Raw genomic sequence first — 13,551 nt, 5'->3', positions numbered from 1 at the left:
CCGAACCCAACCCCCACTTCCCTATGCTTGTCCTGCCTCTCTCCGCCCTGACCCTCAGTCCCGTTGTTTGACATGTCCCACTCGTTGTCTTGTTTGCTGGGTCCGGTTGGTCGTTCCGTAGCTCTATTACACATGGATGGTCTTTGTCGTCTCCAGATTATTCTTCACCACGCAGCCCCTGGTGTTCTCCTCCCATTCGTCTTATCATCTGGGGCACCGCCAAACGGCAAAGCGGCTTGCCCTGCGGTGTCTTCACCGCGACAAAAGATCCAGCGACGTTGCCGCCTGGCAGCTCAAGACGAAGCGTCTTGATGATACTTGTACAACATTCAACCTTTTCTTTTCTTTTCAGCCCTTTAGTTGCGCAAACGAGCAGAGTCTCTTGAGAGCAACTCCATCCATCTGCTGCATTGAGAGGGCTCCGAGCAACACTTCGTCTTTTGGCAATGACTCGATGCTTAACCGCTTGTCCTTGAGTTCTTCCTCCGTCATGGCCTTCTCGCCCAGCTTCTTCAGCATTGCCAGAGCTCGATGTGTCACCAGACCAAAGCCCGTGTCCAAATGGTCCATCGGCCGGGGCATGCCGCGTACTGGAGGTGGCTGTGGAGCCTGCCGTTCGACGCTCAGCAAGCCCGACAGGAAAACGAGCGTCTTGGCCCAGCCATCTTCAGCTTCAAGCCATGAACGTGCTAAACCTGTATCCGGACCGGGACACAGAGCTGCGAGAATGTCAGCTGCTAGCATGCCCTGGATAAGGTACGGCTTGCGAGCCTCAGCGACACGGGCTTCAGGGCGGCGACCCTTTTCAGGAACGACAGAGATGGCCAGGCCAAAAGCGCGAGTCAACAAGTCGAAAGGTGGTGTGGATGCGGTGTCGGACGAGAAAAGTTGTTTGTAGAAATGGCGGTTGGGATCATCGCGCGCAAGCAGTTTCGCCAAACAGTCAACTGCGGGCGGCAGATAACGGTGGAATGATGGATTGTACGAAGTGAAGCGGAGAGGTGTGCTGGCGTTTGGGAGAGGGGTCGGGGCAAAGGCGAGGAGAAAGTTGAGGATGTTGAACGCATCCTCGCGGGTAGGCAGTTCGATTTTATCGGACGTGTTGGAAAGGAAAGTGATGACGTCCTTCATGAAATCAACCGTGTTGAGGCTGTTCCGGAGAAGCATGATGCGGGTGCCAAGGAGACGGACCGTGTTGGAGATGAATTTGATGACAGGAGCGCTCGACAGCATGGCGTGGTTGGACTCGAAGAAAGACAGGTTGCGGAGGACCGTGGTTATGGCAATGAGACGGTCCGCAGCACGGTCCATGTCATAAGCAACAGAGCCGTACTCGGGAACCTCCTGCAAGCTCTCGAGTTCCTTCCGACAGTTGCGCATCACGTCTTCGTATGACGTCAAGTCGATAATGTCGGACACCTCAGCAGCGTCTTCGGCGAGCACGTCAACTTGGTCTTCAGCGCAGTCGACAATGGCATCCATCAAGTCCTCACACTTGTCAAGCTCCAACTGCAACCGAGGGTCGTGTGATAGGCGCACCAACACGTCAAGGGCATATCGAACTTCCAGGTGCAGTCCAGATTGGAGAGACATGCTGATGGCGCGCAAGTCAATGATTCCCATTTCCTCGGTGTTGGGCACGTCCGGTTTCAGTTTGGCAATCTTCTCGCCGACATTTCCAAGTTCCTGGACCGAGAGGCCGCCGTACGTGTCGACGAGCTGGCGTTTTCGAGGAGTGAAATTGGAGTCTAGGGATATCTTCTTCTCCACTGCTGCTGTTCCACCATTTTGTACAGGCCCGTCCGCTGGCTTTGGCATAGATTCATTCGGTTTTTGCTCAGGACCGGGAGACGGCGCGGCAATTGAACCAGCTGTCTGCGGTTGAGGTGTTGATTCCAACTGCCTGCTCATACTTTTTCTCTGCAAGTTATCCTGCTGCGAGGCGACATTCGAGTCAGTCTGAGGAGTTCCCCAGCCATTAGCCGCGGGCACGGAATTATTCCTCATTGGCGTGCCCTGGTCCACTGGAGGCTGCGAAGCCTGCATTGACGCTCTTTGCTGTAGCCTTTGCACGTATTGTTGCTGCTGAACTTGGAGATCTTGTGCGGTGCTTGGTATCGGCTTTACGGGCGTCTGTGGAGCGCCACCAGCTCCCGGCATCTGGCCTGCTTGTCCTTGTCGCCTTTTGCTGGCCAACCATGCTTGTTCATAGGGGGCCAAATTCTGCTCGTATATCATCCTTAGCTCTTGTCCCGCCATCGGAAACTGCTGCGGCGGAAATCCCAGATACTGTGCTACTTGCGGCCAGGCATTGCTTTGCGACACATTCTTGGAGCCACGATGTCTCAAAACCAAGGTGTACAGCTGAAGGAGGCTCACTGGTCGCATGGCAATCGTTGGCTGCGGGTTGAACGGGAGATTTTGTGCTTGCATCAAGCTAGCCACAGTGTTGAGAAAGGCAGGCTCCGTTGCAGGTTTGCCTGCGTTCATGCCCATTGGACCTTGATTTGGACGCATGCCACCTGCCATTGCCATGGCAGGATTCATCTGCTGACCCGATGATCCGAGCATGTTCATCCCTCCAGCCTGCTGTTGCTGCTGTTGTCTTTGCTGCGCAAAAGTGTTGGCAGCAATTTGTTGCTGCTGCTGTTGTAATCGCATCTGGTACATGCGCTGCGCATCATTTTGTCTCTGCTGCAAGTTTTGCGATAGAGCCACACCCTGGACGGGCATCCCGTTGTTGAAGCCAGCCGCGGACATGGCGGGGTTCATGCCGAAGCCTGGGTTGAAATTTTGACCCTGCGGAGAACCCTGCATCATGTTCATGGCAGCCATCTGCTGAGCCATGGCTGGGTTATGCGGCGTGTTCACGCGACTTGTCTGATCTGGAGTTGGGGACATGGCCATGCCTTGCTGCTGGGGGAATGGATGCGGCGACATGGTCTGCATGCGCTGCGCATTGGGCGGCGGCCTGAATTGCTGGTTCTGCATGGTCGGAGAGGGAGTGGCATTGGAGGAGCCGCCCTGGTGTAGATGTTGATAGGGATTAGGCGCCTGGAGCCCTTGGCCACCATGCTGAGGATTACCCTGGAAGCCACCCGGCGCGAAAGACATTTGCTGAGGCGTTTGGGAGCGCGACAGAGATATGTTTCCGGGAGCAGGACGCGGAGAGGCACTGGGCGCGTCTTCGGAAGGATGAGGCCTCTTGGAAGGGACGATGGAGTTGACTTGGTAGACGGGGTTCTGGAAGGCAGCGGGCGAGACATTGCGCACGTTGCCGTTTTGCAGGCGCTGCTGCTGCAGCTGGGGATTCTGGAACTGGTTCAGGTCGAGCGAGTTTGGATTGAACATGGACGGGTCGAGGATGGAGTTGGCTGAGTCGAGAAAGCCATTGCTACCAGAGAGGGCGGCGTCGAAGTTCATTGCGCGGACGCGTCCATCAGCCTGAGGGAAACAGAGCATCAGCAAGCGACCACGACCATCAGCATGCGACGCGACGGCATCGGAACAGCAACGAGGGACGACGGCACACAGCGCTTGGTCGACTTTCGCGGGCGACGCGCGCCAGGTAAGCCGATCGGGGGGGGATGCGGTGAGCGTCTCTCTTTGGTTTGGGCGGGAGCCGACGGGGCAGCAGGCAGGCTTTCAGCCACGAGGGTCGGGCAGCATACGAGCGCGTAGGCCCTCGCACAGATCTGGGTAATGGGGAGATTTGGACTGACTTACTAAGGCTCAGGGCGGAGGAGAATAAGTCAAGGTAGCTTGATTGGGGGGGGGTCGTGCTGAGAGGTCGATTCTGATGGATTGAACGGGATGAGAGAAGGGCCAAGAGGCTGGCGCGCTCGGGAGCCAATCCATGCTTAGCGAGCGGCGGCGGCGGCCACGGACGATGATGGACGGAGAGAGAGGACGACGCCCACGACGACAGGACGAATTCGAGCAAGCGAGAGAGAGGAGGAGAGGCAGAGACGAAGCTCTCCAGCACCAGCAATCGATCGAGGCTTTTTGCCCGTCTGTCCGTCACGACAATACTGGCAGACGCTTAAAACGGATTGGTGGCCCCAAAGCTAGCTGAGCAAGCAGGGATGCGCAACGCAGCAGATACGGCACGAGATGTTTAAAGACACTGGACTGCCTGTACAGTACGGTACGGAACCGACGCCTTTATATATTCTCTTCCCAATCTACAGCCCTTGGCTCCCTCTTCGTGCCCTCCCCGCTCTCGTCCCCAACAGCCGCCGACTCCCTACCACCCTTTGTGCCTCCCCCCGGTGACGGCTCCAGTAGGTGGGCCGACCAGACGTATTGATTGACTAACGCCCTGCAAACACCTTCCCCACCGTCCAACCCTGGAGTCTGGAGATCAGACTGAAACACTCCTCTCTCGGTCCAGAGGTGGTCTGCCCAGAGACCCGAGGCTGGCGTGCGCACAAAGAGCCTGTGCGGGGCGGAGATCCGGACACCATATTTTGCGCGTGCTTGATGACTGAAAGAGGCCCTTGTCGCCTTAGGCAGGAGGGCGAGCGGGTACAGTGATGAACTTGCCTTGGGGGGGGAGCATTTCAGAGGCCTCGGTGTCGGCCTGGTACGGTAGCGAAAGGCGTATGGTGGCCACAACACTACGTAATTCAGAGCAAGACAGCGAGCATTCTTACACTTTGTATCAAGTGAAGCTATCCTTGGCCAGAGTCTAAGAGGCATACATGTGCATTCAAGCCCAATTGCGGAACCCCATTTGCCACGACTCTCACCACCAGGAACTCAATCAGAGTGTCGGAGTGTCATGAGTCTGTCCAACGGCTCATTTTCTGCCGGTCCTTACCTTTACCGCCTTGACTTTCCCACGTGACGCGGGCGGCCTGCGTCCCGATCCCGTCAACAGCTGAGGCGCGTCCATCCAGCTCCACTACAGCTACAATCCAACTTCACATCACCGCTCGCCTTCGCCTCTGCGCTATCGTCCCCCATTTCCCCGCCCGTCACCCCGAAATCCTCACCCATTCTCTTGAAGCGACGCGACGCGACCCCAACCGCAGCCTCCACCATGTCCGACGTTGCAGTCGAGAACCCGGCCAACCAGGTGCCACCTCACAAGAAGGCCCTGCCTTCTTCCATCCCCGATATCGACTCGCTCGAAGGCTTCACCGATGAGAAGAACGACCAATATTCAACCTTCAAGAAGCTCCAAAGACAGCTCGAGTTCGTGCTCGCCGCCAGCTTGCGCCCTACCCAACCCAAGTGCTGATGATGTCAGGTACATTCAATTACAGGAGGAATACATCAAGGATGAGCAGAGGTTTGTCTTACTGGAGAAGTTGCAACATGAATACTAACAGCTGGACAGGAGTTTGAAGAGGGAGCTCGTGCGCGCTCAGGAGGAGATCAAGCGCATTCAGAGCGTGCCGTTGGTCATTGGACAATTCATGGAGGCAATAGACCAAACGTGCGCAATGACCGTCTCTCATCCAACGGGCAAGACTAACATGATACAGGACCGGCATCGTTCAATCCTCGACCGGTTCAAACTACGTCGTCCGCATCCTCTCCACCCTCGACCGCGAACTTCTCAAGCCTTCTTCCTCTGTCGCTCTTCACAGACATTCGAATGCCCTCGTAGATATTCTTCCTCCGGAGGCGGATTCTTCCATCGCCATGTTGGGCGCAGATGAGAAGCCGGATGTTACCTACGCCGATGTTGGTGGATTGGACATGCAGAAGCAAGAGATTCGGGAAGCTGTCGAGCTTCCTTTAACACACTTTGACCTTTACCACCAGATTGGTAGGCACACAAGATTCTTCGTCTGGTTGGAGTAGATGGCTGATCGTCTGCATAGGTATCGACCCGCCGCGCGGTGTCTTGCTGTACGGACCCCCCGGAACCGGAAAGACTATGCTTGTCAAGGCCGTTGCAAACAGCACCACAGCATCCTTCATTCGTGTCGTCGGTTCGGAGTTCGTGCAAAAGTATCTTGGAGAAGGTCCCCGCATGGTCCGCGACGTCTTCCGAATGGCCCGCGAGAACTCACCCGCCATCATCTTCATTGACGAAATCGACGCCATTGCCACAAAGCGTTTCGACGCCCAGACTGGAGCGGACAGAGAAGTCCAACGTATCCTGCTGGAGCTCCTGAACCAGATGGACGGTTTCGACCAGACCAGCAACGTCAAGGTCATCATGGCCACCAACCGTGCCGACACGCTCGACCCGGCCCTGTTGCGTCCCGGACGTCTCGACCGCAAGATTGAATTCCCCTCGCTGCGCGACCGCCGCGAGAGACGACTCATCTTCACCACCATTGCCTCCAAGATGAGCCTGTCCCCCGAGGTTGATCTCGACTCGCTCATTGTCCGCAACGACCCCTTGTCCGGTGCCATCATCGCCGCTATCATGCAAGAGGCCGGTCTCCGCGCAGTGCGCAAGAACAGGTACAACATTATCCAGTCGGACCTCGAGGACGCCTACTCGAGCCAGGTCAAGGGCGCACAGGAGGCGGACAAGTTCGATTTTTACAAATAAGCGGGCGTCCTCTGGAGGTTGTCGAGGAGTTGCACGTGGTGCGTTGGCAGGTAGCAGATGAGAAGAATCGAAACAGTAGACTTTCTGGGCATTATGGGCGTCTGGTGGTCCAGTCCAATAGGCATTGAGTGACGTGCTTTGAGCTCTCGCAGCGCGAAATATAATGGCTTGTTGTAATCAGATTTGCCTCGTGTTTCTCCATGTGAAGAATCCTTGAGCCTGAACCCCCAATGTTCGCTTAAAAGTGGCTACAGTACTGGATGAAATAATGCTCCCTAGATCTGGCTACCTCCCTTGGCACAACTACAGCAGCGAACGACGGAGAGCTCCCTGAATTGTGAGCGTGACTGGCAGCGGAAGACGGCTCCTTGGTTAGGTGCAAGTCTAATGGCAAATGAATTGATACTCCCTGGACGCAGTCATACATAGATGGTGCCAGACGGATGGATATATCAGCTAGACTTTTTAACAAAATTTGGTCATTTACTGGGGACTGTGGATTGAGATGATTATTTTTTTTTTGTTTTAGTGAGCCACTGAGACATGGTACAAAGTCATGGCAAAAGGTGGGAAGATGAGGGGAAGCATTCAAGCCTCTTGCAGTACGCAGACCTCCCAGGTTCCTCCTACGTGTGCCATGATTTTGATTCTGCTTGCTCCAGTGTTCTCTTTAAGCCAGCATTCACTTCACTCTAACCCGTGCTCCTCCTCACTCACCATCATCGTCCACGCCCGAGCCTCCCTCCCCGTCCTCCCCTAAACCCTCCACCTCCTCCACATGCCCCACCACACCCCCCTGCTCCACCCCCTCCACCGCCGCCGGCACCGCAGGCCTCGCCCCCTGCTTCCAGTACAATCCCGCCAAAAAATCCGACGTACTCGCCTCCTCAACACCCTTATCATCGCGCACGCGCAGGAAGCGCGGAAAGCGCAGACTGAGGCCGCGCTCGTCGCTGACGAGGCCCAGCGCCGCCGGGTACGTGGGCGACAGGGTGATGTCGGCGAAGGCGCACTCCCACACCTCGCGCGGCTCGAACCAGACGTCGGGGCGGCCGGCGTAGGAGACGAAGGGGGGTTTGGTGGGGCGTGTGTTGTTGTTGTTGTTGTTGTTTTCTGTCGTCTTGACGTTGTCGTTTGCGTCGGTCTCGACGTCGTCGTCGTCATCGTCGTCACTGTTGCTGCTACCAGCGTCGACATCCGGATCGTAGCGCGCGCGCATGGCCTCGTAAAACTTGTCGGTGAAGCCGGAAATGCACTTTGTGACGGCCTCGAGGACGCCGGAGTCTGGGTTGCGCACGGCGAGCAGAACGGGGCTCCACCACTTGTGCTTGCGGCCCTGCCCGTGCCAGCCGCCGATCGGGATCAGGTCGATCGTGTCGGCCGACGATGTGTTGTAGTCCTTTTTCACCTTGAGCCATGAGTCGAGCCGCTTGTCTGGCTCGTAGGTTGCGAGCAGCGCTTTGCGTCGGCCGCTGGTTTTGGGTGCGTCTGCTGTTGCCGCCGCGGCGTCTGAGACGTCGGTTGTTGTTGTTGTTGCTGCTGCTGCTGCGGCGGCGGCGGCGGCGGCGGCGTCTGAGGTGGATTTGTGCTTCATTTTTGCTTTTTTGGTCTTCTTTGATGGCGTCGGCGGTGGCATTGGCGAGTCTCTTTCCTCGCCTGCCTCTTCCAAGAGGTTGGGATTTGGCAAATTGTCAAGAACCTTGACCATGATGCCTTCGCACTTAACCTCGGTGGCTTGTTTGAAAAAGTCGCTGACTGCCTCTTGGTCCGCCGACGTGGCGTCCATGCTCTTGACCCACGTAAAGTGATGGGGAATCTCTGTGAAGAGGCTCCGCAGCAACGATCTCCGTTCTCTGAAGGGCTTATCCAGCAGCTCGACTCCGTTCAGAAACATGAGGTCGAAGGCGAAAAGACACACGTCAATTTTGACGCTTTGGATGACCACGTCTTTCCTGGCTCGATTGGCGAGCACCTGAAAAGGTCGCAGCTCGCCAGTCTCGCGGTCGATGGCGACGACTTCCCCTTCCAGGATAAAACAGCTGACGCCTTCACCGCGGATTTGTGGTACCAAAGCCACTAGGTCCGGATACTTTTCGGTCATGACTTCCAAGTGCCGTGAGAAAATGGTCACCTGGCCTCGCTCATCGCAGTGAACCTGCGCTCTCTGGCCGTCGTACTTGAATTCGCAGCTGAACTCACGGCCTTGAAGTTTGGTGAGCATCTCCCCAGTGTCCCGCGTAATGCTTCCAAGCATAGGTCGGAGAGGGATGTGAAGGGCCAGGCCGCATCTGAGCAAAAGCTCATCGCAAACCCCGATCTCGAGGAGTGTCGGAATAAGGTCGTTGTAGTTCGGGCGACGAGCAAAACTAGCCTTGACGATTTCTTCATTGCGCGAGTAGACTTCTGCCAATTCTTCTTTTCGTAATTTGGCAAGAGAGGAGGCTTCTCGCACCGAGAATTCCGCCCCAGGTGGTCGGGATAGGAGGAATGCCCGCGAAAGAGCTATCAGCATGGTGGTCTTGACAGCGCCGATGCGCAAATGCTGCACCAGGGTCCTGACAATGTAGCGAGATTCCTCGGCGCCCCGGGCATCTTGTAGCAAGCGCTCCACTATGCGTTGCTTCGCCTCCTGACTGCCCTGACCTTTGCTGTTGGCTATTTTGCGCAGCGAGTCGTATACCCCTTTGATTGTCAATGGCTTGGGTCTCCGGAGTGTGAAGCTCTGACGCTTCTTGGCTTCAAATGCAACGTCACCAGCGTCGCCATGTTTATTATACAGGTTCTTGAGTCCACCACTGTCAAGACCGTATGATGTTTTGAGGGCCTTTGAAATGGCAGATCCTCCTAAGCCGAGTTCAAGGTCGATGTAAGGAGGGGAGATGGAATTTGTGGCGAGCCAGACCTGTACATTCTGTCAGCCAACAACATTGAATCGCGTCACAGTCGTTGTCAAGAAAGATGGTGACTCCTAGCAATTTTCCATAATTGTACCAACACAGTGGGTGCAGAAAGAGATGAGACCTCTATCATGTAGTCGCCTGCTGTCACAACTATCCTTGGGGAGTTGTCGCCCATAGCTGCAGCTAGAACCAGGGAATGTCATTTCTTTCCACGCCCACCGTGCCACGGAGCTCATTTCTCCAACACTGGCCATAGTGCTGATTCAGAACGACTTACCGCCGGGAGTAAACTTTCAGGGTCGCCCTCAATGATAGTCCGAAGCAGATTTACCAGAGTGTCCACAATCTTGATGCGACTCTGAGTACCATTGACCAAGACGAAGCATCTCGTGAGCACGGCGTACGTTGCGTGACCACCGTCTGCCCCCCAGTGCGCCTTCAGTTCCGACACGTATTTAGGTGGATCGAATTGCAACGGACTCTCGTCGAACGGTATGTTCGTGGTAATGGTGTCTTCCACCGTAGCCGTGGACTGCAGCTTCAAGAAGTTCCCTGCTTTGCTCGGTGGTTTGGTCTCGGCCTCAGAACCTGGCTCAGACGCGGGAGGTTGTGGCGGGTCCTCCAGGTCGGGAGGCAATGAAGCCTCCTTCGAGGGAGCGTCCCTCAGTCCACCATTCTGCCCGTTCTGTGGAGGTGTTTGTACTTGGTCTTGAACGACACCAGCCTCCCTGTCCCACTCCTCCTGTAACTTCCTCGCCAGTTGTTCATCGGTCAACCCCGTGTCGTCCGCGGGCTCTGCTGATGTCTGCGCGTCTGTCGCATCCTTCTCTTTCGGGCTCGGCTCGGCAACCCTTGGATTTTCCTTTTGTTTGTTGAAGAAGTAGTCGAGGCTGCGGACGGGGGCGTCTGAAGAGGCAAAGTTGTTCTTCCTGCGGCGTTTTGCAGGGCTGCTCATTTCGGGTTGGAGAGGTGGCGTGATGTGGGCGCAGGCGCGTGGGGAGCTTGACGACGGTTGAGTGACCCGCGACGTTCAGATCAATCGCGTCATTCGTGGGGGCCCTTGTTGCTGATCTCCCGTTGGCGCTAAACCTGTTCTGTACTGGGCTGCAAGATGAGGGTGCGGGCTCGGTCGTGAAGGTATCTTGAACTAATGCTCCCGGTAACTAAATGTATCCTTTATAGGCGCTTGGATCCCACAAGTATCCATCCTCTAGTGACAGGAGGTGGCTTGAATGCTTCCTGTTAACTGCCAGACTGTGGCACGTATACTCCTTATCATCTTCCATGCCCTTTTTTCTGTATGCGTCACGGTTTTTGACATCAAGTCATCGGGTCTGATCATGATGCGCCAGAGAAGTTCGTTCTCGCACTTATCTATTTGTCAAAGTCTGCCTAGGTCCATGTTGGCGATCATATGCCCAAGCGGGCCTTTTCGCACTGGTTGAGTTCTGATTCTCGGTATGTGCATGCCAAATGCATGTTTACTCCAGAGTTTCGATAGTGGCCTTTTCGGGATCGAATATCCAAGGCCCTCGGGCTCCAGGCAGTGCACATGTCAGGCGCTGCGCTGCTGATAAGATTTCATTCCCTGGGTTCCAGTGTGAAAAATTCCACTCTTTCTCGAGCCCTTCCAAGTTCAACCCTGGATATTGTGTTGTCATACTACGGAAAGTCGTTTGCTCCTGGGAGCCAGAAGCTTGTGCGCAACCGGGAATGCAGGCTGGTCCCGAAACCTCGGCGCTGGAAATCCAAAGATGGGCGCTTCTACTCTTCGTTGACGAACAGGTTCCAATCCTTGATGTCAAAGGTCTGCAGAATCTGTTGCTTGATCGCAGCGGCGGCATCCATGAGTGGGCCCTGCTTGGCCTTTGAAAAGTCGACCTCTTCCTTGGGATACTCGCCTGGCACGTGAGGCACGTTGACGGTGATGACAATGTCCGTCTTTTGCTGCGCGAGGCGCACCAAGATGAGTACAATGGCCGTGAAATCCGGCTGCGGCTTGCGGGATGATGCATCCGGTGTCGGATGCTGGGTTGCCACGAGTGTGTACGCGGGGATGTTGCTGTCGCGAGGTTAGCAGGATGCTCGTATAATGGATCGGCGAGCAAGACTTACGGCAAGCGGGAGAGTGACGCAGTATTGGAATGCCAAAAGTGCGTGGCGTCGTTAGAGTCGCCAACCATGTCGGAATAGTGGAATTTGAGGGCCTCCTCGTCATTTGCGGCCTGAGACTGCTCGACGCGCTCCATAATGTCGAATATTACGCTGGTGAATCCATCCTTCTCCAGATAGACTTCTTGGTTGTCGGGCACCTGGCGAATGGTGCTGTGCACGAGGTTAGAACAAACTCTGATGCGATGGAATCTCTCGGAGCATACCTGACGTCGGCAAAGGTGGCAGGAAGATCGACAGTGATGGCACCGCCATAAAGCTCGGTAGAGATGAAGGAGGACATTGTTGCGGTTGTCGGGTTGAAGAAGTTGGATGCCTCTTTGGTGTTCTTGGCTGATGGTGCTAGCGGCCACTAATTTATGGTATTGCTGCCAGCCCAGCCCAGGCAAACAGGCAGCGCAGGCAGTCAAATGCCCATCATTGAGTCACGGCATTCGGGTTTCAACTCTCATATCGCGTATGCGTGCAGCAGCCAGTGACCATTGGCAATTCAGTAAAAGCGATCTTGTAGGAACGTTGCGGCGTTTCTTGGCAGTCCAATCTGATTACTGCCCAGCGGTGCCTTGAAGAGACGAGCGAAAGTCGTGCCACGAACAGTATCTCCCAGTTGTTGAAATGTGGACGCAATTACTATGAGAAGCACTGTCATTGACCATCTTTTGGCTGGAAGGCGACAGCTCCGAGACGTCAAGCTTTTGTCATTCTTCTGACAGCTGTGCCACGTAGCGTCGACCCGCGCCTCATCGCGATGCGGATGTGAACTGTGAAGTGGCTGGTCCGCGCGCCGAAACCTCCCAATCCACACATGAGCACCCAATCCCATCGTCTCCATTCGAGCTTCAAGGCTCCCCCCCCCCATAATTCCGGCTTCCACAACTCCTGAGATCCATCTGTCCGATTCCGAGAAAATCCCGCCAGAACGCCGACCGAAATGCTCTGCTGGAAAAACAAAGGGAAAAAAGTGGTAATTTTACGGGGCCGTGATTTTGCAATACGAAACGCGACAGCCTCAGGCATGGCCCTCTTCAACCATCATGCCTTCGACGAGGCTCGACAGCCCCGTGTTGTCGGGCCTGGAACCAACGCGAGGTCCGTTGTCGGTACGCAGGCCGGCGGCCGCCTCGGCCTCCTTTTGCGTGTAGGGCTCCTCTTTCAACTGGCGCAATCTGCGGGCACGTTGTCAGGACTCTGGGCCACTTTGCGCCTGGAGAAACGCTTGACCTACCTGCGCTTGTGCGGCTTGCCTCGCTGGTGCGCGACTAGGTTGGAGTCACTCTCAAACCATTTGGCGCATTCTTTGCAGTAGAACTGGCCCAGGCCGGGCAGGTCTTCTTTGGTCTTGGTTTCCTGGTACCGCTGCAGGTGGCGCTCGGAGCGCAGGTCTGCGTAGACCTGGTCGAGGTCGCGAGTGTGGCGACGAGTCTTCTTCTTGCTGTCGGCTCCTCGGATCGCAGGCATGGCGGCGACGAGTTGACAGAGTCGGTTGATGCGTGATGTTGCTGCCGGTGTGTTGGTGCAAAAAATGGACGCCCTTGACTTGTTCGGGTGGCCCGAGCTCCTCCGGATATCAGAACTGCGCCCGCCACAGTGCAGCTGCTAGATGATGACTCTGGAAATGGTACCGCTTGGCACAAGTGTTGCCGCACAACCGCAGCCTGTGCAGGAGGTTTAACGTTACGACTGCTCCCGGTACCTGCAACTTCATATTCCACAGATGAACTGGACACTTCTTGCAGAGCAGCTCGAATGCTTTCTATACCTGCAGTTCTGTGCGGTACAAGTGCTCCAGATCACATCTCCTTGAGCAGTTCAAATAGGCTTTGTTCATACAACCTGCGAAGCTCGAATACTCCCAATGATGTTCTAGTCGAAGAACTGGATACTCCTTGCGCAACCTGGTATTTTGCTCTCTCGTCATCTTCATCCCCCGAAGGCAAGGAGGCTTGAATGCTGCTTGTATAC

General features: G+C 55.6%; 5 protein-coding genes across 5 annotated transcripts; 1 reads left to right on the top strand and 4 right to left on the bottom strand.

Moving 5' to 3' along the window:
* Positions 1-241: 241 nt before the first annotated feature.
* On the bottom strand, positions 242-3,829 carry IWZ02DRAFT_141040 (uncharacterized protein). Its single transcript, XM_066761756.1, has 2 exons — positions 3,727-3,829; positions 242-3,444 (listed from the first exon to the last, which is right to left on the bottom strand). The coding sequence occupies exon 2, from the start codon at positions 3,421-3,423 to the stop codon at positions 349-351; it is 3,075 nt and encodes a 1,024-aa protein (XP_066626461.1). The 5' UTR covers positions 3,424-3,444; positions 3,727-3,829; the 3' UTR covers positions 242-348.
* Positions 3,830-4,905: 1,076 nt separating this feature from the next.
* IWZ02DRAFT_442977 (26S protease regulatory subunit 6B) lies at positions 4,906-6,700 on the top strand. The gene is made up of 5 exons (XM_066766992.1): positions 4,906-5,199; positions 5,255-5,296; positions 5,345-5,443; positions 5,493-5,779; positions 5,835-6,700. Exons 1-5 carry the CDS (start codon positions 5,045-5,047, stop codon positions 6,515-6,517), a joined length of 1,266 nt encoding a protein of 421 aa, XP_066626460.1. The 5' UTR covers positions 4,906-5,044; the 3' UTR covers positions 6,518-6,700.
* A 203-nt stretch (positions 6,701-6,903) lies between these two features.
* On the bottom strand, positions 6,904-10,412 carry IWZ02DRAFT_496824 (DNA ligase-like protein I). The gene is made up of 3 exons (XM_066770175.1): positions 9,695-10,412; positions 7,397-9,419; positions 6,904-7,053 (listed from the first exon to the last, which is right to left on the bottom strand). Exons 1-3 carry the CDS (start codon positions 10,370-10,372, stop codon positions 7,043-7,045), a joined length of 2,712 nt encoding a protein of 903 aa, XP_066626459.1. The 5' UTR covers positions 10,373-10,412; the 3' UTR covers positions 6,904-7,042.
* A 769-nt stretch (positions 10,413-11,181) lies between these two features.
* On the bottom strand, positions 11,182-11,872 carry IWZ02DRAFT_371424 (Mog1/PsbP/DUF1795, alpha/beta/alpha sandwich; the record flags this gene model as incomplete). The annotated part of the gene is made up of 3 exons (XM_066764564.1): positions 11,182-11,479; positions 11,533-11,742; positions 11,796-11,872. 3 exons carry the CDS (start codon positions 11,870-11,872, stop codon positions 11,182-11,184), a joined length of 585 nt encoding a protein of 194 aa, XP_066626458.1.
* Positions 11,873-12,377: 505 nt separating this feature from the next.
* Positions 12,378-13,391, bottom strand: IWZ02DRAFT_140909 (uncharacterized protein). Its single transcript, XM_066761754.1, has 2 exons — positions 12,815-13,391; positions 12,378-12,755 (listed from the first exon to the last, which is right to left on the bottom strand). The coding sequence occupies exons 1-2, from the start codon at positions 13,045-13,047 to the stop codon at positions 12,599-12,601; spliced, it is 390 nt and encodes a 129-aa protein (XP_066626457.1). The 5' UTR covers positions 13,048-13,391; the 3' UTR covers positions 12,378-12,598.
* Positions 13,392-13,551: the final 160 nt, after the last annotated feature.

The sequence above is a fragment of the Phyllosticta citriasiana genome (assembly GCF_038021145.1).
Source record: "Phyllosticta citriasiana strain CBS 120426 chromosome Unknown IWZ02scaffold_2, whole genome shotgun sequence".
NCBI lineage: Eukaryota > Fungi > Ascomycota > Dothideomycetes > Botryosphaeriales > Phyllostictaceae > Phyllosticta > Phyllosticta citriasiana.
The sequence above is the reverse complement of the archived record's forward strand: the minus strand, read 5'-3'. Positions and strand labels throughout refer to the sequence as shown.